At 48.9% G+C, this 22,631-nt stretch overlaps 1 protein-coding gene and 1 pseudogene across 1 annotated transcript in view; both read left to right on the top strand.

The window, feature by feature from the left end:
* Nucleotides 1-22,631, top strand: part of Ulk4 (unc-51 like kinase 4) — a 283,012-nt gene that overhangs the window by 115,712 nt on the left and 144,669 nt on the right. Inside the window, exon 30 of the mRNA XM_021207848.2 lies at nt 4,638-4,686. Coding sequence (XP_021063507.1) covers nt 4,638-4,686 — 49 coding nt within the window. The remainder of the gene's footprint in view (nt 1-4,637; nt 4,687-22,631) is intronic.
* Nucleotides 16,596-19,010, top strand: LOC110327558 (annotated as a pseudogene).

The following is a 22,631-nucleotide window of genomic DNA, read 5'->3' as shown; positions in this document are numbered from 1 at the left end:
CAGTGTGTGCACCCCCAGCCCAGTGTGTGTACCCCCAGCCCAGTGTGTGCACCCCCAGCCCAGTGTGTGCACCCCCAGCCCAGTGTGTGCACCCCCAGCCCAGTGTGTGTACCCCCAGCCCAGTGTGTGCACCTCCAGCCCAGTGTGTGCACCCCCAGCCCAGTGTGTGTACCCCCAGCCCAGTGTGTGCACCCTCAGCCCAGTGTGTGCACCCCTGCCCAGTGTATGTACCCCCAGCCCAGTGTGTGCACCTCCAGCCCAGTGTGTGCACCCCCAGCCCAGTGTGTGCACCCTCAGCCCAGTGTGTGTGCACACCCCAGCCCAGTGTGTGCACCCCCAGCCCAGTGTGTGCACCTCCAGCCCAGTGTGCGCACACTAGCCCAGTGTGTGCACCCCTGCCCTGTGTGCGCACCCCCGCCCAGTGTGCGCACTCCCGCCCAGTGTGCGCAGACGGACTAGAAGCAGAAGATGAACTTCTCCAGAGGATGGGTGCACCTGACCAGGACTGCTTAGCTCTGCACGTGGGTGGCCGTTTATTTAAACCCAGGTCTTGTGTCAGGACCCTAAAGATGGACGCGGGAATCTCTAGATCACTTTATTTGTTCCTCTTCCCAGTGTAGCCACATTGAATAAATGACCTTTCTTTGCTTTTCACTATTAATTATCTCTTTGGCATATGGGGGAGGGGTGGATGAACCTATTGGAAGTGTTTGGGCCCAGACTCTGACCCTAAAGTAAACCCCGGTTATGGTAGGAGCTGAGTGAGTCTTAGCTGGTAGCCAGCAAGCATATGGTAACCTGAGTCCTCCTGTGGGGATCTGACCTTTGCTGACAGTGAGAAGATTAGAAAAGGATCTCCCCTGGGCTCGGCCTCCAGACTAGAGCACTTCCTGACACACCTTGATTCTGACTTCATGATCCTCTGAGGGGATGCCCTAGGCATGCATAGCCAGCTGCACATCCAGAGGACAGTGAGCCGTTGGTGACAAGCTGCCTGCCGTGTGACCACAGTTCCTCAGGGACCATCATCTGTTTCTGTGAGCGGCTGCTTCTCAGACTGAGGGATCTCTGCTCGTCACAGATGGGCACTGTAGAAGCTTGTGTTCTACAAGACGGCAGCATAGACATCTCCCACTTGGAGTCCACTGTAACAGGCTATGTCCCTCCGCCAGCAAGAGGTCTGCTCTGGCTTCTCCCACTCAGTCTGTGATGAGTCCATCTGATGTCCACCAATGTCCTTTGAACACTCCTCACCCAGGCTCACTGACTGGACATTGGCTCTTGGTTCTCAGCCACCATGCTGGGAACATTCAAGTCACGTGGAGGGGGCACAATGGTAGATGCCCCAGCAAACAGAATTAACCAAGGGTTTTTAAAATTGCCCTAGGTATAAAGGCTTATGAGTGGAGTTCCTTCCCATACCTTCAACTCTCCCAGATACCCCATCCCCTGTCTTCCCAGCTGTGACCTCAATCACTGGGGGCCAAAGGCAAGACCAAATTTCTGGCCCATAGAGCCTGTGGTCTTTGGAAAATGGTTGTTTTATGCAACCACATTTGAAGTAGTTACATTTTTCCCTAAAATACCACAACACTGACATCATTATAAAGAAATCCTGAAAAACACATGGACAGAAGCAGAAATTGTAGATTATCAGTCCCATGCCACCTCGTGAGTCAAAGCCATCACTACCGTGTCAAGGGAATGTACTGGAGCAGGTGTCAGTGCAGATGCCAGAGAGAGAGAGACAGAGACAGAGACAGAGACAGAGACAGAGACAGACAGAGAGAGACAGAGAGACAGAGAGAGAGAGAGAGACAGACAGACAGACAGACAGACATGGGTAGAGATCCCCTTGGGGAGGACATGTCCCTGCTGGGAGGGGTTGGTTTGTGGACCCAGGCCTTTGCCTCATGTATTTTGCTTCTGCTCTCATTGTTGACACAGCCCCTGACAGAGGCAATTTAAGGGAAGAGGGATTAATTTTAGGAACTTTTTTATTTTGAGATTTGTTGTTTGTTTTGCTTTTGGTATAGCAATTGGCACGTTTGTAATGTATCTTGATCATATCCACCCCTGCTCCTCCTCCCCCTCCTGTATCCCCTGCCCCTCAGTACACCCCCTCTCACCTCACATCCTCTTCTTCTGTGTAATACACTGATTCTGATCAGGGATGCAGGCCAGGGGGTGTGGAGTTATCTACCAGAGCATGGCCACACTGGACAGAACAGGGGATCCTCCTCCCTAGCAGGTCTCATTTGCTGCTAGTGTCTCAGCCCAGGGGCGGGGCCTCGTGTGAGCCTCTCCCCAGCCCACGCTGGAAGTTGACCCAGCTTGGTCTTGTGCTGATAACCATGGCTTCGGTGAGTTCATAAGTGAATACGTAATCCCTGGCACATCTGGAAGACGTTGTTTCACAGGGTTCCATCCGTGCTCCACTTCTGACTGGTCCCACCCGCCTCATCTGCTATTTTCCCTGAGTTTGGGGACTTTGATATAGATGTCTGAACTCAGCAATCACTCCTCCACCCTTTGACCAGTCATGAATCTGTATTAAAGGCTGCCCACTGTGGAGAGAAGCCTCTCTGGCCAAGACTGGGAGCAATGCTGGATGAATATAAATATAAAGGTTTAGAAGGCACTAGACACCATGGCCTTTTAGCAAAACAGAATAGGTTTCCCCTTCGAGGGCCTGTGGCCTCCCCAGCCACGGCCTTTGACCATGGTCACAGTCCTGGCAGGAATCTCCTCGTGTGAAGTTGGCTTCCCATCCAATCACAAAGTGGTTGGTTAGCTTGGCCCCTGCTCTATCCGACTTTACATTTGACTCCTTAGAGAGGAATCTCCTAGTGTCTTCTTTTCTTTATTGAATATGGCATCTTTCTCTTATAGTTCATGCTGGCCTTGAATTCACTGTGTGAATCAGGGTGGCCTTGAACTCATGAGCCTCCCAATTCAGCCTCCCCAGAGCTGGGATTCATTCTCTCTCTCTCTCTCTCTCTCTCTCTCTCTCTCTCTCTCTCTCTCTCTCTGTGTGTGTGTGTGTGTGTGTGTGTGTGTGTGTTTGCCACCATACCCAGCCTCCTGCCTGCCTCATTTTATTTAGAATGACAACCAGTGACCACCATCCCCAGTGATGACTTCTGTCCTTTCCTTTGCTGACTGGCATTCCGTTGCATGCTGAGGCCACACTTTTGAGCTCCCGTTCTCCGAAGGGCATTCAGGCAGTTGCCACTCAGGACTATAGACACCTCGTGGGGAGTGGTGATCATCCTTGGACTTTTCTGTGTTTCCGCCCGGGAAGCCCATGTCTCCCATTCCCTTCGCAAGTGTGTGAGCACTGTGATGCTTGCCTTTATCTGTGTACTATCACAGACAGACAAGCTCCTGGGAGGCCAGATGCTACACTCCTGTTTCTGTCTGCCTGGTGTCTGAGACACAGACATCTCCAACAGAGGCCATGTGCTTGTCTTATCCTGCAGAATCGACTCTAACAAGATATTCAAAAAGAACATGCCTTTTGAGATTTCTTTTTAATATTTTAAGAAGTATACATAAATGTGCAGAGATGCCTTCAGAGACCAGAAAGTGGGCATTGAATCTCCTGAAGTTAGAGTTAAAGATGGTTGTGAGCTGCCCAGTGTAGGTGCTGAGAAGTGCACTTGCCTCCTCCGACAGGTTAGTGTGTGCTCTGAACGGCTGAGCCACCTCTCCAGCAGCCAAGTGTGATCATTGCTAACCAAACCCATTTGGAGAATAAAGTTTTATTGGTACACAGCCATGCCTGTCCACCTTGGCATCCTTACAGCTGCCTGTCACATCACTGCAGCTCAGCTGTGGTTGCCATAGAGACTGAGAGGCTGTGTAGAGCCCAGTATTTGCTACTCTCTGACCTGTCACTGTTTGTCTTGTTTGTCCTTAATACTACTTTTTGTGGCACTGGGTGAAGTTTCTCCTACTGAGCTGTGTCCCACCCCCAGATTATCAAGCTTAATAAAAACTGCCTTACTTGGATGATTCTGGTTTCATCAAGGCGATTTTTCTCTAGAATTTCATAAAATAATCATTGTTATAACTGATGATAATTTATAACTGGATTTGAAGAAAGAAAGTGCCTAGAGTAGACTGGGTGATTGGTGTCCAATTTTTTAAAAATTAAAGGCCATTAAAATTCATTGTGCATTAATTTATTTATGCCAGGAAGAAACTAACAAGGCAGAGATAGGAAAAAGTGACAGCTTCACATGCCAGTGGTCCTATGCGCAGTGTACACTGGTTACAGCATCTAACCCGGTGGTTCTGTGAGCAGTGCACTCTGGTTACACTGTTTAACCTGGTGGTCCTGTGCACAGTGTGCTCCGGTTATAGAATTTTACCCGGCATTACCTTGGTTGGTTGTCTTTAGAATAATTGTGAATTTTAATTAATTTTCACATTAAAATATCAATTAGGCTGAGCTGATCATTGTGAAGATGTCTCATATTTGTGTTTAATTGCTGGAGTTGAGTGTATCCACTTAGAATTTCTCCATCAGAGATTAGCAGTTAGATATGGGGGTTTCATTCCACCCTATTAGGGTAGCAGTTTAAATTCATATCATCATACACATGCTAATCTCCCTTTCCCTCCCCTTACAGGCTTGTGGAAGAAAGCAAACTTGTCCCTCTCATTTTTGAAGTAATTCTGGTAAGTTTGCAAGTATGTCTTTTGGAATTCAAGTGACCATTTCAAGTTTTAAAGTTTTGGGGTGAATTGCATGGTTGTCCCTCTAGCCCCGCCTCCTTCCCTCCCTCCCTCCCTTACCTTTTTCCCTTCCTTCCTTCCTTCCTTCCTGCTGCACTTGTGTGCAAATCTTCTCTTCAGCATGAACATCAGGAGGCTCCAGATCAGCCATCACACAGTTGTCTTCCTCAGAACTCAGAACAGCTTAGCTGCCTTTCCCCAGCAAAGGACGTGTGGCTTAAACGAACACTACCCATCAAACCAAATCTTCCCTCTGTGGCTCCTGTGTGAGGAAAATGAAGTGGAGCCCAGCACTGGCTTCCTTTCCCTTGACAACCTCCCCCCAGCCTCTAGGGATCTGAGACTTGAGTTGCAGCGCGGAGTACAGGAGTGTCCCCAGCCAAGACAAAGTCCCCTTTTTACCAAACCCTAACCCGCATAGCTCGGTGACAGCGAGACTCAGAGAGGGAGGGGGCTTCCCTCATTCATTTCAAATAAGCTGCAAACTGTGTGCCTGCGTAGAAAAGGCAAAGGCCAGTCAAATGTGCCTCCTGCCCAAGCGCCCTGCCTGTGATGCTAAAGCACACACCACACACTGTCCCCGTCTCACTGTTCTGACAGCTGAGGCTTGCGGAGGGTCTTGCTGTGACCACAGGACAGAGGCGGGAAGGCAGTGAGCAGGCTGTGTGGAGCCACCCAGGGGAGGGAGAGTTGGGGGTGCTCCACCTCCTGGCCGTGTTTTCCAGCACCTAGGCAGCCAGATATCATGGTGCACATGGTGAATGTGGTGTACAAGGTCAGAGGAATTGTTCAGAGTGCAGGAAAGGGGGTCTAGAGGTGGTGTCAGGAGGAAGAGCTGCTGAGCGGGACTTGTCTGGGTTACCACAGCCCTGTGCATGCCTCTTGCGATGGCTACTGTTGATTGGCAGCCTGCTTGGGCCCAGTCAGTGAGTCCGCCTCTGAGTGTGTCTGTGAGGTGTGCAGACACAGGTAGGTCACAGGGGCTGTGGCATAGCAGACAGCACAATCCATCGATGGATTCAGAACTTGGGAAGACCACTGGGAGGTGTGGGGGTGCATTGGGAGTGTGTGTGTCATCCTGGCCTTCAAGTCTGTGTCCTGCCAACCCTGGTGGAGTTCCCGCTGGACAAAAACCTGAAATTGTGAAAAGAGAGATGCACTGCCTTTGAGTCAGTTTCCTCGGTTACTGGGTCACCAGGTTGGCATCTCTCCACCTTCAGAGTACAGGAATCCCTTGTTACTTATTACGCACTTGAACTGGTCTTGCTCTGGAGGACAGTGGACGCAGAAAGCTGCCGAGTTGGTCACAGTGTGGGAAGCAAAGGGTTCCAGAGTCACATTAGGCGTGTGAAGAATGCTGTGACACAGAGGCCCAGAGCTAGGCAGGCCTCCTGGTAGATGCTGCGATGACTGTGGGTCTGCCTGCTATGGGTAGCTCAGTTCCCTTGGTGACTGACAAAAAGTTCTCATTCTCCATGAAACCGTATGACGTGTGAGAAAACCTCACTTGTTCAACATTTGTAAATGTCAACATTCCGCCTCAAGAGCTTGCCATGGGAGACTGGGAGGTTAGCACAGTGGGCTTCCCGAGCAAATGGTGGCGGGGTCCGTGCTGCAGATGGCGGCAGGGTGGGAGTGGGGGTGACAGGAGCATCACCTGAGCTCCACTCTCACGTGCAAGTGTGTGTGAGAATCTTGTGCTACCATCTGTGCGAGGATGCATTCCGGATCAAAACCGGGGGCCATGAAAGCAAAATGCCCATTCCCTTACACATAGCAGAGTGCTTTTCCTTTGAGAATTTCATGCATGTATACAACACACTGTGATCTTATTCACCCCTAACTGTACCTATCTTCACCCCCCAATCCCTATACTCTCCCAACTTTATGTTTTTGTTTCTGTTTTAGTCAAGAATCCTCTGGGTCTAGTTCATACTGGTCCCACGCTCATGGGTTTGGGACCATTGACCGGGGCATGGCCAGCTGACAAGGTACTTCCTCTTCCAGCAGCCATCGCTGCAGCTAGCTCCTTCCTGCCCATGCTGCAGTGCTGACTGGCTGCTCTTGCACATACATGTCTTGTAGAGGCTACCACAACTGTAGTGAGTTAGTGAGCACCGTGACTTTGTCCAGTTCTGAAAACACTGTCACCCAGTTCCCCACCTCTGGCTTTTTTAATCCATAATCCCTCCTCCATGATGGTCTCTGAGGCTTGGGGGTAGGGGCACGATAGACATGTCCCTTTGCAGCTTGAAGGGTCCACAGATACTCTCTGCACTTTGACAATTCTGAGTTTCTGCTTTAACCACCATCCACTGTGCAAAGGAACTTCTCCAACAAGGTCTGAGAGAGGCACAAGCTTGTGGGCAGAGAGAGATGGATTTAAAGGGCACTTCGCTACTGTGTTCAGTTAGCAGAGTGATGGATACCGTTATTCTGTCAGTTCAAGGCCATCTCCACGTCTAAAATCCCAGCAGGAAGTTCCTTCTGGCAAGTGATGTGCTGCATCTTCATGATCAGCAGCGGTGAGCACTTAGTGAATGTCACACCACCATTTAAGCCTTGCTGTCCCACCCTTTCGGCCATAGGGACTGAGGGTGGAGCCTGCTCTTCACACCAGGAACCGAGTCCTGTACCCTGCACCAGTGCTAGTATGATGCTGTGTTAGGTTCCTTGTTGTGTGTGTGGGGGGGGGCACCTACATTCCAAGTAACTTTCTACCATGCTGGTTCTGGGGACCAAAGTCAGATCATCAGGCTTGGCTGCAAGTCCCCCCTCGCTGGCCCGTGGTATTAGAGAGGATCTGCAGCTGTGAGTAAAGTCAGCTGCTTTTACAAGGTCAGACTTGGATGTCCTTGAAGGGTGTTCATCAATTCCTACTCTGCTTCTGTCTGTCGTTAGTCAGTAACCTGTGTCGTCCTCATTAGTTCACATAGTAACCAGTGCCGTGTCTGTAGCACTTTGTGGACACACCTCTTCCTCTTGGAATTCCATAGCTATCCCTGGGTGTCACAGCCATAAACAATTTATCTCACGTTTATTTCCTTTGCATAAATGTATTACTCTCTATGAAAGTCTGAAAGGAAGTGAAAAATAAGAATTCTGAGTTGAATTGTGATTATTTTTCTCTCTGAGGGTCTGATAAAATACCTGTGCACTTTACAACTGGCCTGTTCCTTAAGTTAAGGAAACAGCACACACCGCAGTGAGGGTTAACATCTCAGTCTGAGGGCCTGTGTGTGGCATATGACATGTATGTAGCATGTGTATGGCATATGACATGTGTGTAGCATGTGTATGGCATATGGCATGTGTGGCATATGACATGTGTAGCATGTGCATGGCATGTGGCATGTGCATGGCATGTGTGACATTTGGAGTATGTTTGGAATGTGATTGTGGCATGTGGCATGTGGCATGTGTGGCATGTGCATGGCATATGGCATTTGTGTGGCATGTGCATGGCATGTACGTAGCATGTGACATGTATGTGGCATATGTGTGTGGCAACCTCTGTCAGTGATTCTGAATGAGACCCAGTAGGAAGATGCTAAGGGACCCTGTTCAAGAGTGGTTACCCGTCACTAAGACAGCAGCACAGCCTTGATTCGTAGCATGGCAGCCTACAGTGACCTCTGGGTGACCCTTCTCTTCACTATGCCCAAAGCTGTTTGTGGTTAAAGCCTGTGTATGGGCTTGTAGCTTTTTTCTTCCTCCCAGAGTTCCTTGTACCCACAGTGCATGTTTTCCTTGGTAAACACTTTCCCTGGAAAGGGTTTTCTGGAGCAAGGGTATCTCAGCAATCAGGAGACAAGGAGTAGCAACAAGTCACACCGTGCAACCAACCTCACACAGGAAACTTATTGGAGAGAAACACAGAATGGTGGCTGCCTCTGAGCAGGAACAGAGACAGCAGGGGCTGGGAGGAAGCGGGAGAGCCTTGATAGGGTCTTAGGAGCATGGCCAGTGAGCTAGTGGAAAAGTACTGCTTCTCCACTGACCCCAAGACATGCAGTGGGGATTCCCAAGTCCTTGTTCTGGGACAGGCCAGAGGCAGCGTGATTTTTCCACCTGCCTGTTACCCCTCCATCCCCCCTTCTGTTGGGCTAGAGTTGCTGGCTTCTTCTCTATGGCAGGCACCCAGGACCAAGATGGAGGGAGCAGTCTGAGAGCTGGCACGAATGCTTTGCTGTCCTCTCTGGGTGTCATGTGACCAGCCGCATCCTAGTCCATTTTCTTAGAACTGTGAGTTGTCCCCCCTTCTTGAGGTTCCTGTGTTCAGGGATTTCACTGTACCACAGAAAAAAAGCCAAACTGAGGGTGAGAGAGAAGCTTCCGACACCAGCAGAAAGGGCGTGTTCGCTCTCCTGTGTGTGTGTGTGTGTGTGTGTGTGTGTGTTCTCTCTCAAACTGACCTTGGCAGGGATTCAGGGGTGAAGGAAGAGCTGTCCTGGGGAAGGGTCAGCTGCACAGGGAGAGTGGACTGTGCAGGGACACGGGGTGGTGTGAAGCGGCAGCTCTGGAGGCTGCCGGGCAGGCCTTTCTGCTATTTGCTTAATACCGGTTTGGGGAAGTCACCCTTAAAACGCACATGGCAGCCTCCTCCTGAGTAGAACAGTCAGTGCTGCAGGAGGCATGTGTGACAGACAGATCACTCACCTTAGGCTCGACTTGAGCAGCTTCAGGTCATCGGCCTCTGCTGGAAAGGAATCACCGTGGCCCTCCGTCACTGGAGGATGCAGACAATGCTGGCAATAGGTCTCCATTAGTGGTGTTCTAAGATTGGCCACGGGGACTGTATGAGGGAAGCACAGATGATGGCTGGTCGCTGAGGCCCTGCGTAGGCTCCCAGGACAAGGCCAACAGAGAAAGAGCATCAGCTGCAGGGCCCTATACACAGGTCACACCACAGAGATCGGGTAGGGGTGGGTAGGGAGCTGCTCACCAATGGCTGCCTTCTGCTGCCCTGGCAGGGTCTGCCCACGGGAGAGCCACCTCCCACCCACCCCCACCTATGTACCTGGGTATATGTGTTGATACCAGAGGAGGGCGTCCTTGCTTTTTCATTGTCTGCCGGACTGCCCTAGGACAGGGCCTCTCACTGAGTCTGGAGCTGGGCTGGCAGCCACTAGCCACAGTCTCCCTCCTGCCTCTGCCCCATGGGTTCCAGGTGTGTGTAGCTACACTGTTGTTTCTATGTGGGCTCTAAGGATTCGAATCTTTGTCCTCTTGCTTGGCCTGTCCTGCATTTTCACTGTCAGCCCCATGCAGCCATGTTGGGTGATTGTCAGAGGACCAGCCTGCACCAGTGTGTGTGAGGCTAGACCAGCCTGCATCAGTGTGTGTGTGAGGCTGGACTTGGTCCAATTGACTCTGTCTTCTGGGCCCGCATCTCTAAGCCCCCTGGATGGGACTGGTGAGCATGGCTTCCCGAAGGTTGTGAGCCAGCACTCGCCTGACTGTGGAATGTAGAACTGATGAAGAATAGGGTGGAGACTGTTCTTTTTCTACTTTGCCTCTTTGCAAAGCATTACAAGTTGCACTAAAGTGTGTTTTAAATGTGAATTTGGATATAGCAGCCTTTGAACATTCCTGTTACTCTAATCTCTCATTTTATTTCTATGGTTTATGTTGTGGCTACTTCAATAAATCATTTTAATGCCAAGTGATATAAGCAAACTCTATTTTATTGGAAGAAAACTCTTTATTCATGGCAGATTTTCCAATATGTGCCAAAACACTGCTGTCGTGGTGTTTTATGCTCCTGTTTCAAAACAAACAGTTGCAAAGCAATTTCAGTGGCGAATGTGAACAATAAAAATGTGATTAGCAGTTCACGAGCCTGGCGGCCATGTTGTTCTAACGGCTCTCCAGCACAGAAAGGAGCCCCAGTAAATCTCTGGAGTCAGCTCTGTCTTCAGAAAGGCGTTTCTTTATGGGTCCTTGGTGCCTATAGGATTTCATCTGCCAGATGTTAAGGTGACCCAGCTGCAGCCCTACCACGTGTAAGGAATAGTTTGGGTCCTGCACACTCGGGTTTTACCTCTGCATCTCTCAGCTCCGGTTGTCCTAATTCATGTGAATTGTTCTCAGGTTCCTTAGAGCGTTAGGAATTCAGATGCTTGTGTACCATGCTCTTGACAGGGGTCTTCTATGAAGATAAACAGAGATTTCCCAGCACAGGAAGCAAAGTGGTATTAACATTCTGGAAGGCTTAGGAATGAGCCTTTGGAGGAGACCCCAAATGGATGCCAGTAATAGCCAGGGCACAGTAGGTTCGTCTCATTCTAAACCCACTTGTGCTGCTCAGGGCTTCTGTGACTCACAGAAAGGGGCTATGTATAGCCCATTGCTATTGGCCACACACAGGACTCCACCACTGCTTATGTCCCGTTACTGACGTGAAAGTGGACTGCAAGATAGCTCACAGGTAAAAGCACTCCCCATGCCAGCCTGACTATGTGAGCGTGGTCCCTGGAGGCCATGTGAAAAAGCCTGATGCGTTGCTTTCATCTGTAATCCTAGCACTCCTGAGGCCGACAGGAGAATCACCCAGAAGCACTTAGCCTGGAGTTTGTACATTGGGTCATAAAGAGCAAGAGAGACCCTATCTCAAAACAGAATGGGCGGAAGAAGCTGAGTCCCTAAAGCTGTCCTCTGACATGGACAGGTGTGGCATGTGTGCCCACATCACACATCATACACACACAACAGTAATTTAAAAATGAAATTTGAAGATAGGTTTGCACAGGTTCAGGCTTGGTTTCTTAGGCTATACGTGGTGAGGGACATTCAGTTGGTCAAAACAGCAACAGAGCGTATTACTGAGTAAGGCCACATTAGCAGAGCAGATGGGCCAAAGTAAACAGGATTAGGAAACTGACTTCCCTGTGATCAGTCAGCTGCTTTAGAGAAGATATCCTTAAACAAAATAAAACCTTGTATCATACACAATTTAGAAAAGCGGGGAGTTTAATACGCCTTTGGCCATTCACAGAGAACATATAAATGGTGGCCTTTTCCATCTCTAGTTAAAAAAAAAAAATCCTATTTTTCCCATTGCTGTAATTTGGATCTGGAACATTCCCAAAAGCTTGGATGACACTGATGGGTGGTAGGACCTCTGAGATGTAGGCCCACACCAGCCTTCCCTCCCTTTAGGTTATGTTGTCTCGGGTATTTGCTAATAGCCATGGAAGGTCAGCCCACTGTCATCCATCATTCCTATGTGTCCTAAGTGTTGGGCATGACTTTGAGTTAAAATGGAGTATTCTCTTTTCACTCCCTCTAAACTAGCTGAAATGCATCGGGGAACAGTAGGCTGGTGATGTCACATGCTTCTCAGGACAGCTGTCTGCTGACTGCATTGTTGACTCTTGAGGGGTTGGGAGATGAAATCTAGGAAGTTGTTCTTCAGCATGGCGTCCTCACACAGGAGGTCAGGTCAGCATGGTGTCCTCACACAGGGGGTCAGGTCAGCATGGTGTCCTCACACGGGGTCAGGTCAGCATGGTGTCCTCACACAGGGGGTCAGCATGGCGTCCTCACACACGGGGTCAGGTCAGCATGGTGTCCTCACACGGGGTCAGGTCAGCATGGTGTCCACACACAGGGAGTCAGGTCAGCATGGCGTCCTCACACAGGGGGTCAGGTCATCATGGTGTCTTCACACACGGGGTCAGGTCAGCATGGTGTCTTCACACACAGGGTCAGGTCAGCATGACGTCCTCACAGGGAGGGTCAGGTCAGCATGGTGTCCTCAGGGGCTCAGCATGGCGTCCTCACACACGGGGTCAGGTCAGCATGGCGTCCTCACACAGGGGGTCAGGTCAGCATGGTGTCCTCACACAGGGGGTCAGGTCAGCATGGCGTCCTCACACAGGGGGTCAGGTCAGCATGGTGTCCTCACACACGGGGTCAGGTCAGCATGGCGTCCTCACAAAGGGGGTCAGGTCAGCATGGTGTCCTCACACACNAAAGGGGGTCAGGTCAGCATGGTGTCCTCACACACGGGGTCAGGTCAGCATGGCGTCCTCACAAAGGGGGTCAGGTCAGCATGGTGTCCTCACACGGGGTCAGGTCATCATGGTGTCCTCACACAAGGGGTCAGCATGGTGTCCTCACAGGGAGGGTCAGGTCAACATGGCGTCCTCACACATGGGCACAAGCCTGGCCTGTGCTGTTCCTTGCTTCTACCCTAACTCTACCATCTGGGGATGCCCAGGGTTGGCCACTGGCCACGTTGGTTTCAGACACATGATAAAGTGTTTGCTGTGCTGAGGCATGGCTGAGCCACAGGTCCCATGGAACTGTGGGTGTCTGAAGCCCTTTGATACATAGAACAAGTTAACTGACTTATGACCAGTTCAGACTTCTGGAAGGAAAGTGTAATGTAAAACTGCAAATTCTTCAGACGTGACCACCAAATGTAGCTGTCTCCCAGAATCTCTCGGGACACCAGATCCCATAGAGTGAGGGAGCCAGGGCACCTGCCTCTTCTTATTTTTTTTTTAAATGTGCATTTAGTGTTTTGCCCGCATGTATGTCTGAGTGAGGGTGTGAGGCCCCCTGGAACGGAGGTTACAGACAGTTGTAAGCTGCCATGTGACTGCTGGGGATTGAACCCAGCTCCTCTGGAAGAACAGCCATTGTTGAGTTGTCTCTCTGGCCCAAGAGCACTCACTGTCTCTTGGGTGATAGCTCGGCAGTAAAAAGCCACATTGGTGAATGAAAGCAGCCATTCCTGGCTCTGCATTTCTGTGGCTCTCTGCCTGTTTTCCTGGCTGAGAAGTAGAGGCAGAATTGATGCACTTACCAAGAGCTGCAAGGATCCTCAGGAGCCAGAAAACCGAGGCCTTAAATCAGTGTAGATTTATGGGGAAGTGAAGATTCCTGAGTGGCTCCAGCCAGTGGAATTGCACTTGGGATTTCTTAGAGGCACCAGAGTGGAGCAGAGATGCGGTGCAAAGCCTCTCAGCCCAGCTACAGCAGGGGACTTCTGGATTTGGATTCTCGGTCACATAAATGACACATGCTTATAGTTTAAACAGTACAGAAAGTCTGACAGGTCGTGAGGAGGTGTCTGATTCCATGGCCTACAGACGGAAGCATCTTCTTAGCATTTTACACGTGTGTAGTATGTTTGTTCAAACACGGAACTGTATTAAGGACTTGGTTTCTTCTTTTGTACTGACTGTAGCAGTATTGGGCGAATGTAAGTGTGTACATATGCCTGCCCACGTGTGTACATTATCAGTGATGTCATTGCACCAGGGTCATTTAGTTCACCTCATTAGGAGACATTTTGTGTCTTCTGTTTTTCCATACCTATATGGAAGGTTTTATTTTCATGCACATTCCCTAGAAAACTCAAAACAGCTCCTTCATCTCCCTGGCTAAATTTATGACTGTATTTTTTGCCTCTTTATCTTATTATAAATGGAGTTTTGTTAGTTTAAAAATATTTCCATTTACTGGTGTGTGTGTGTAAGTTTATACACAGTTACGTGTAGGGTGTGGTGCCTTTACATACTCACAGGGGCCAGTAGAGGGCGCTGCTGTTCTCCTCTGTCACTCTTCATCCTCTTGAGGAAAGGTCTCTCCCTAGATTGGGAAGCCAGCCAGACCCAGTTATCCTGCTGCCTCTGACGCCTGGGAGCCTGGGCTGTAGGCATCTGCAAGGATACCCCGTTACCTGTTAACCTGCATGCTGGAATCTGAGTCACCTCTGTGTGTTTGTAGAACGAATCCCTCTAACTGCTGGGCCATCTCTCCAGCTGCTCTTACAGGTTTTAAGGTAATTCATGATTGATGTGTAGAAATGTAAGAGGATTTTAATATTCTGTATCCCGCAGTTTTACTGAATTCAGAGTTCAGTCAGTTTTATGTGTTTTCACCATGCAGTTAGGCGCCTTTCCGTGCAGTTTATGTGATATTTTTCTTGACTTGTCTCCCCTCACCCACCCCCTGATAAGATTGGCATGTCTGTGGGGCCTTTCTTGATAATTACTTTAGAGAGCCCATCCCACTGTGGGCAACGCTATTCCCTAGGAGGGCAGCCCTGGCTTACACAGGAAAGCTAGGTAAGCATGACTGGGTGTGGGTGCTTGAGACCCAGCAGGCTAGCAGGGCTCCACTGGCTTCTTTGTCAGGCTCCTGCCTTGAGTCTCTGCCCTGACTTCCCTCAGTGATGGGTTATGACCTGGAAGTATGTAAGCTGAAATAAGTCCTTTCATCCCTCAGGTTGCTTCTGCTCAGTGTCTCCTCACTGCAGTGGGAAGGGAAGCAGGACTCACGTTTTCCTGGTGAACTCAGTCTTTACTTAATCTTACCAGCTTCATTTGGTTCTTACCCGGTGCCTCTGTCCCTGTGGTGTGGCTGCTGCTTCTGATGTCAGTACGCTGAGCTTGCTTTCTTTTTTATGTTCGCTTCTGCCCTTCTGTGCCTGTCCAACAGTCCTGGACCGTCATATAGGAAGTTGAGTTTCTTGCAGGCAGTGTGCAGCTGGCCAGTCTCACTTGTAATCTATGTGTGAAATTGTCTTTCCAGCAGTCAGTTTAGATCTTTTAAACTTAACATGGTGATTGGTGTGTTAGGTATTGCCCGTTCCTTTATCATTGCCTTTTCTCTCCGTTTCTGTTTTCCTTCTCTTGGTTTTCTGTGGATTACTTTAACATTTGTTTAGAATTCCTTTTTCGTTTATATGTAGTAGTTTTGACTGAATTTCTTCATAAGGACTTTGGTGTGTGTGTGTACCTGTGTGTGTGTGTCTGTGTATGTGTTTGTGTGCACGCATGCACACTCTATTCCTTCCTACTGCACATGAAAGTGTCTGTCTTCTCTGTGCATGGACCATGCTTTCTGTTATCCTGCCACTGACTGACTGGCTCCCCTTCTTGGCTCTCAGATTCTCTTCCTAAGCATTACCTTGCTTCTCCTGACTCAGCCACATCCCTCTGTCATTGGTGCTAAGGGCACCCAGCGCATCTTAAAGGACAGACCAAGTGGCAAATTTTCATTTGCAGAATTGGTTGAGTGAAGTCCCTCTGTATTACCAGCTTCCTGCAGCAGGAACTGTCTCTTGTGTTCCACTGTGTTCCTGCACTTAGATCACCAAGTGTTAGGAGCAAGTGCTCAGCAAACACCTGTGAGAGCAAGTGTGTGTGATGGGATAATGGTGAGTCCAGGTTGTGTGTGTGATGTGATGGTGGTGAGTCCAGGTTGTGTGTGTGATGGGATGGTGGTGAGTATAGGTTGTGTGTGTTTGATGGGATAATAGTGAGTCCAGGTTATGTGTGTGATGGGGTGGTGGTGAGTCCAGGTTGTGTGTGTGATGGGATGGTGGTGAGTCTAGGTTGTGTGTGTGTGTGATGGGATAATAGTGAGTCCAGGTTGTGTGTGTGTGATGGGGTGGTGGTGAGTCAGGTTGTGTGTGTAATGGGGATGATGGTGAGTCCAGGTTATGTGTGTAATGGGATGGTGGTGAGTCCAGGTTGTGTGTGTGTGTGTGTGTGTGTGTGTGATGGGGTGGTGGTGAGTCCAGGTTGTGTGTGTGATGGGGTGGTGGTGAGTCCAGGTTGTGTGTGTGTGTGATGGGGTGGTGGTGAGTCCAGGTTGTGTGTGTGATGGGATGGTGGTAAGTCCAGGTTGTGTGTATGTGTGATAGGGTGGTGGTGAGTCCAGGTTGTGTGTGTGTGATGGGATAATGGTAAGTCCAGGTTGGGATGAGCCATGGAGCCTGGACTTAACCTCAGAACCTCTCAAGTGACATGCAAGAATATTAAGCAGAGAATTGATCTTTGCATTGCCATTTAGAAAGTTCTACCTGGCTTTTTGCAATGGATTTGCTGTCAGAACACAGGTGTTGTGAAAGCCACCACTAATTCAAAGCAAACATGGGAAAGGAAAAGACTCACATCAACATCGTTGTAATTGGACACGTAGATTCCAGCAAGTCCACCACAACCAGCCACCTGATCTACAAATGTGGTGGAATCGACAAATGAACCATCGAGAAGTTTGAGGAGGCTGCAGAGATGGGAAAGGACTCCTTCAAGGACGTCTGGGTCTTAGACAAACTGAAAGCTGAGCGTGAGTGTGGTATCACTATTGACATCTCCCTGTGGAAATTCAAGACCAGCAAATACTATGTGACTATCATTGATGCCCCAGGACCCAGGGACTTCATCAAAAACAAGATTACAGGCACATCCCAGGCTGACTGTGCTGTCCTGATTGCTGCTGGTGATGGTGAATTTGAAGCTGGTATCTCCAAGAATGGGCAGACCCGTGAGCATGCTCTTCTGGCTTACACCCTGGGTGTGAAACAGCTGATTGTTGGTGTTAACAAAATGGATTCCACTGAGCTACCATACAGTCAGAAGAGACAAGGAAATCGTTAAGGAAGTCAGCACTTACATTAAGAAAATTGGCTACAACCCTGACACAGTAGCATTTGCGCCAATTTCTGGTTGGAATGGTGACAACATGCTGGAGCCAAGTGCTAATATACCTTGGTTCAAGGGATGGAAAGTCACCCACAAAGATGGCAGTGCCAGTGGCACCACGCTGCTGGAAGCTATGGATTGTATCCTGCCACTAACTCATCCAACTGACAAGCCTCTATGACTGTCCCTCCAGGATGTCTATAAAATTGGGGGCATTGGCACTGTCCCCGTGGGCCGAGTGGAGACTGGTGTTCTTAAACCTGGCATGGTGGTTACCTTTGCTCCAGTCAATGTAACAACTGAAGTCAAGTCTGTTGAAATGCACCATGAAGCTTTGAGTGAAGCTCTTCCTGGGGTCAACATGGGCTTCAATGTAAAGAATGTGTTGGTCAGAGATGTTAGACGAAGCAATGTTGCTGGTGACAGCAAAAACGACCCACCAATGAAATCAGCTGGCTTCACTGCTCAGGTGATTATCTTGAACCATCCAGGCCAAATTAGGTCTGACTGTGCTCCTGTTCTGGATTGTCACACAGCCCATGTAGCATGCAAGTTTGCTGAGCTTAAAGAAAAGATTGTTGTTCTGGTAAGAAGCTGGAAGATGGCCCCACATTCCTGAAGTCTTGGTAATGCTGCCATTGTTGATTTGGTCCCTGGCAAGCCCGTGTGTGTTGAGAGCTTCTCTGACTATCCTCCACTTGGTCATTGTGCTGTTTGTGATGTGAGGCAGGCAGTTGCTGTGCGTGTCATCAAAGCTGGGGACAAGAAGGCTACTGGAGCTGGCAAAGTCACCAAGTCTGCCCAGAAAGTTAAATGAATATTATCCCTAATGCCTGCCACCCCAGACTTACTCAGTGGTGGAAGAACAGTCTCAGAACAGTTTGTCACAATTGGCCATTTAAGTTTAATAGTGAAAGGCTGGTTAATGATAACAATGCATTGTAAAACTTTCAGAAGGAAAGAATGTTTTGTGGACCATTGTGTGTGTGTGTGTGTGTGTGTGTGTGTGTGTGTGTGTGTGTGTGTGTGGCAGTTTTAAGTTATTAGTTTTCAAAATAAGTACTTTTTAATGGAAACAACTTGACCAAAAATCTGTCACAGAATTTTGAGACCCATTAAAACAAGTTTAATGAGAGGGAAAAAAAAAAAAAGGAAAAGAAAAGAAAAGAAAAGAAAAGAAAAGAAAAGAAAAGAAAAGGAAGTTCTACCTGGGAACCTTCTGTGTGGGGAGAGTGTGTTGGAGCGTGTGAGTTAGCCAGTGGTTATTAGCCAGCTTCTGTCCCTTCATGGGCCCCTTTCCAGGAAGTTCTTTTTTCTTTTCCTTTTAACATGTGTGGACAGACTCTCTCCCCTGTGGTAGGGGAGGAATGGATTTCAGAGCTTGTAGCTGTAGAAGGAAGAATATTGTCCTTCTCCAACATGTCCACGCCCTAGCTTCTGTGGTGATGTTACAAGAGCTAAGACTAAGACTGGAACAAGGGTGGGCATGGACCAGGGTTGTAAGTCAGCTGACCATAAGATAGGGAGGTTGCTCTGGATGATCCTATGAGTCCTGAAACAAGGAAGATCCTGAAAACATGGATGGGGTTTCTGGGTTCTGCATGAGAGGGACGGATCTGGCCAGCACAAGCTTTGGCTGTGATAAAATGGTGGAGGGCAGAGAAGTTACTTTGCTTGTTCTAGCAGACATAGTCTATCAAGTCGGGAAGACTTGGTGGTGGAATGTGTCCCGCTGTGTGGTGGATCCGTCATGTGGATCACGAGGCTGAGAGGGGACAGGAAGTGGAGCTGGGAGATAACCCTCAAGGCCCTTCCCCATGACCCGTCTGCTTCAGTGGGGCCTCATTTCCTAAAGGTCCCACAAACTTCCAAACTGTTCCACCAACTAGGGGCAGGTGTTCAGGAACCTGTGGAGACAGTTCTTATTCAGAGTGCTACAGATGGAGGAAGACAGCCACCTCGAGAAGCTGGAATCAATGAAAGGGGGTGGGGAGGTTCCTCAGATGCTCCAAAACGTCACTCAGGCCTGTGGACAGCACTGGGCGTGTCTCACCCTCTAAAACTGTAAGGATGAATTGTATCATTTTAAGCTGTGAGGTTTCTTACTATTCTTGATGTCAGTAGTGAGGAGAACCTCACCACTTTCTCTTATTTAAACATTTTTATTTTGTGCACACGGGTATGTTGTCTCCATCTATGTCTCTGCACTGTGTGTACCCGGTGCCTGCAAAGACCAGAGGTAGCCACTGGATCCTCTGGAACCGGAGATACAGGCGCTTTTGAGGCTGCCGTGTGGGTGCTGGGAACTGAACCTGGGTCCTCCAGAAAAACAGGTTATGCTCTTAACAAGGAGCCATCTCTCCAGCCCCCATCACTCCACACACACACACACACACACACACACGCACATGCACACACACACACGCACATGCACACACATACACGCATACACACACATACATAACACACGCACACACACACACACACACACACACACATAACACGCGTGCGCGCAAACACACACACACACAGTAAGTGGACCACGGAAGATTCTGCGAGGGAATAGAAACAGTCTCAGAAGCCTCAGCTAACTTAAACACAAACCTCCCTGGCTCATGCTGTGTGTCTGTCTTTCTGTGGGATATGAAAACACCACACATTTGATGATGATTCTTAAATTGAAATCCATGGTGTGACTTTTGATCCACACTGGGCAAAGCAGAACTGATGTGTTTACCCGTGTTGTTCCCACAGGTCATGAGTCAGGGATTTCTATGCCGTGTAACAGGGTAGTTTCTGTTGTGCTGTAAAAAATGGGCTTTTTTTTTTTTTAAATCCATCACTTGTATGCATGGAAATGGAGACTCTTCCCATGTCTGTCTGTCTGTCTCCTGAGATGCTCCCTATTCTCCTGAAACTCTGGATTTTAACTTTATTTCACTGTAAAACGTTCACGAGCATTTTCATAGCTCTAACCCAGCTCCTTTAATCCCCAGAGGGATTCCTTGTAAGCCTGCCGTGGCCTGTTTAGAGAGCTGAGCGGATACACTGGGGCTGAAGCAAGGTCCAGCCTTGATGGCTGCTCAGGGAGGGAGGCGCACCATGAGGCTGGGTCCAGGCATCTCCGCTCTTCTCAGTCATTTTGCAGCTGGGGATTGTAAAATGAGTTGTTATTCTCGCTAACCTGTGTAAAGCACACACAATCCTGGTACTTTATTTATAAGCTGTAAGCCTAGATTGGGCAGGGTTTGAGCTTTTGTAACTTATTTCCCTGCCGTGTGTCCCTTGTTGCTTTTGTAACTTTTCCCACCATGTGTCCCTTCTTGCTTGCTGTTTGAATCTCACCCAGTTACTCTCATGGTCATTTCCACTCCTGGTGGCGGCCTCCTTCCTTCCTCTCCTGTCTCCTCTTTTTTTAATCTCTCCTGAGGCCCCTCACTCAGTCCTCAAATTCTGCCTTTTCCTCTCTAATGCCCAGTCACAGGCTTAGGCTTTTATTAACCAGTTAACTTTAAATTGGGGAGCAAAGCTTAGGTAGTGTCACTTGCTGTACGTGAGGATCTGCTCGTCAGGGGCAACCAGGTCTTGGGGGCCAGTATTTCACCTTTGACTCCACAGTAGCACCAGACCAACCCTGACAGGGGATTCTCAGAGACCTGTGTCCTGTGTCCACTTGTCCGTCAAAAAGGTGGGATTGACCATACTGAATGATGTGTCGGAACTAAGGTTTGTGTTTTTAATCAAAAAGTGATTCTTTAACACGGCTCAGAAAGATTCGCTGAAGGTGAAGGTTTTTGGCAACGAAGTTTAAAGGCCATGGAGCAATCTAAGTTTCCATGTAGGTTTCAGTGTCTCCTGGATTGGGTTCTGCGTGTGGGTCTATCTCTGTAAACCTGCTGTCAGATGAAATCTGGTGGAATCGGTATATTTTTATTTGGGGGGAATGAAAATAACTTGTGGTCTGCATTCTGTGGCTGGGTATTTGCATATACCCATGTTACTTCCATGCACACCACAACGCATACATCTGCATACCACACATATCCACGTATATCATCATGTGTCTAGTTTTACTTCATCCAGCATCTCACTGTGTAGCCCAGGCTGTCCTGCACAGATTCTGGCCACCCCACCAGCTCCTTCAACCCGGCCACTTCCCCATCCCACTAGAAAAGTTGATATATAGTCTTTTCATAATGCATGTGTACGTGTGAGAAATTCTTTCAGATCTCTAACCCTGTCACATCCCCATTCCCCTCTCTCTCCCTGCCCCCTCTTTCCCATGGGAGGGATTGAACCTAGGGCAGGGTGGCGAGCATGCTAGGCTAGCCCTCTGCTGGTGAGCTATGTTCACCTTTTATTTTGAGATGTCATCTGGCTAAGTCACTTGCATCTTTTTATTTGGGGGACCAGCAGGTTTTGTTAACTGTAGTCTGCCCTCCTCTGCCTTCTGAGTGCTGGGCTTGCTGGCATGCAGCAGCTCCTCTGCCCTCCTATCTTCTGTAAAGGGAATCTTCACACGCTCATACCTCGTTCAACTTTGTCTCTTTTACTAGAGCAAGCCCACTGTTCCAATGTCCCAGGGCTAGGAGGTACTGAGGGCAAGTCTGGCCTCATGGTAACCCTTGTTCTTATCTGAGCAGTGTTCCCTTCTCTTCCCTTTCTCCTTCCCTCCTTCCCCTTCCTTTCTCCCCTCTCCTTATTCTTCTCGAGATTACAATCCTTGGGTTTTGATAAGAATTGTATCGAATCTTTACCTCCTTGTGCATAGTGAAATTTGACAATTTCAGAACTTCTAAATAATGAACATAGTTCATTTCTAGTTGTGGTGGCTCAACCCTTTGCATACACCTTTAATCCTCTGGCTGGAATACAGACATGTCCTCAGTGCACACCTTTAATCCCAAACAATGAAGGTAAAGTTAGTTTGTAGGAGGAAGCACCAATGTGTGAAAGTGATGTCTAACTGAGTGGCAGACAAAGTGATGAATCAGAGAAAGATTTGACAGAATAGGATGTGCCAGGTCTCTGGAGAAGAGAGAGGAAAGGGAAGCGATGTAAGGGAGAGACGGACAGCACAGGGTACAGTAGAGCTCATGGAGAGCAGTGAAGGAGAGAGGGAGAGTCGAGCAGCGCAGGGGGAGAAGGAGGGAATTTCCTGGGAGAGCTTTACAGAGACAGATGGAAGAGAGAGCAAGCTACACACAGGTGAAGACAGAACGAGCCGGAGAACGAGGAGCCAGAGATTGGAACAGACTGCCAGAGTTAGTCTGAGGTGAAGTGAAGGAATTCAGTAAGATGCTAAGAGAAGCTAGATCGAATCAGTCAGCTTGAAGAAGAGTTTGAGCAAGAGCAGCTGAGTTGGTCCAGCCAGCCAGAGTCCAGAAAGAACAAGAAAGGGTGTCAGACGCTGAAAACATTCTAGGCCTAGATTAGATTGTA

Source organism: Mus pahari, chromosome 10 (assembly GCF_900095145.1).
Source record: "Mus pahari chromosome 10, PAHARI_EIJ_v1.1, whole genome shotgun sequence".
NCBI lineage: Eukaryota > Metazoa > Chordata > Mammalia > Rodentia > Muridae > Mus > Mus pahari.
The sequence above is the reverse complement of the archived record's forward strand: the minus strand, read 5'-3'. Positions and strand labels throughout refer to the sequence as shown.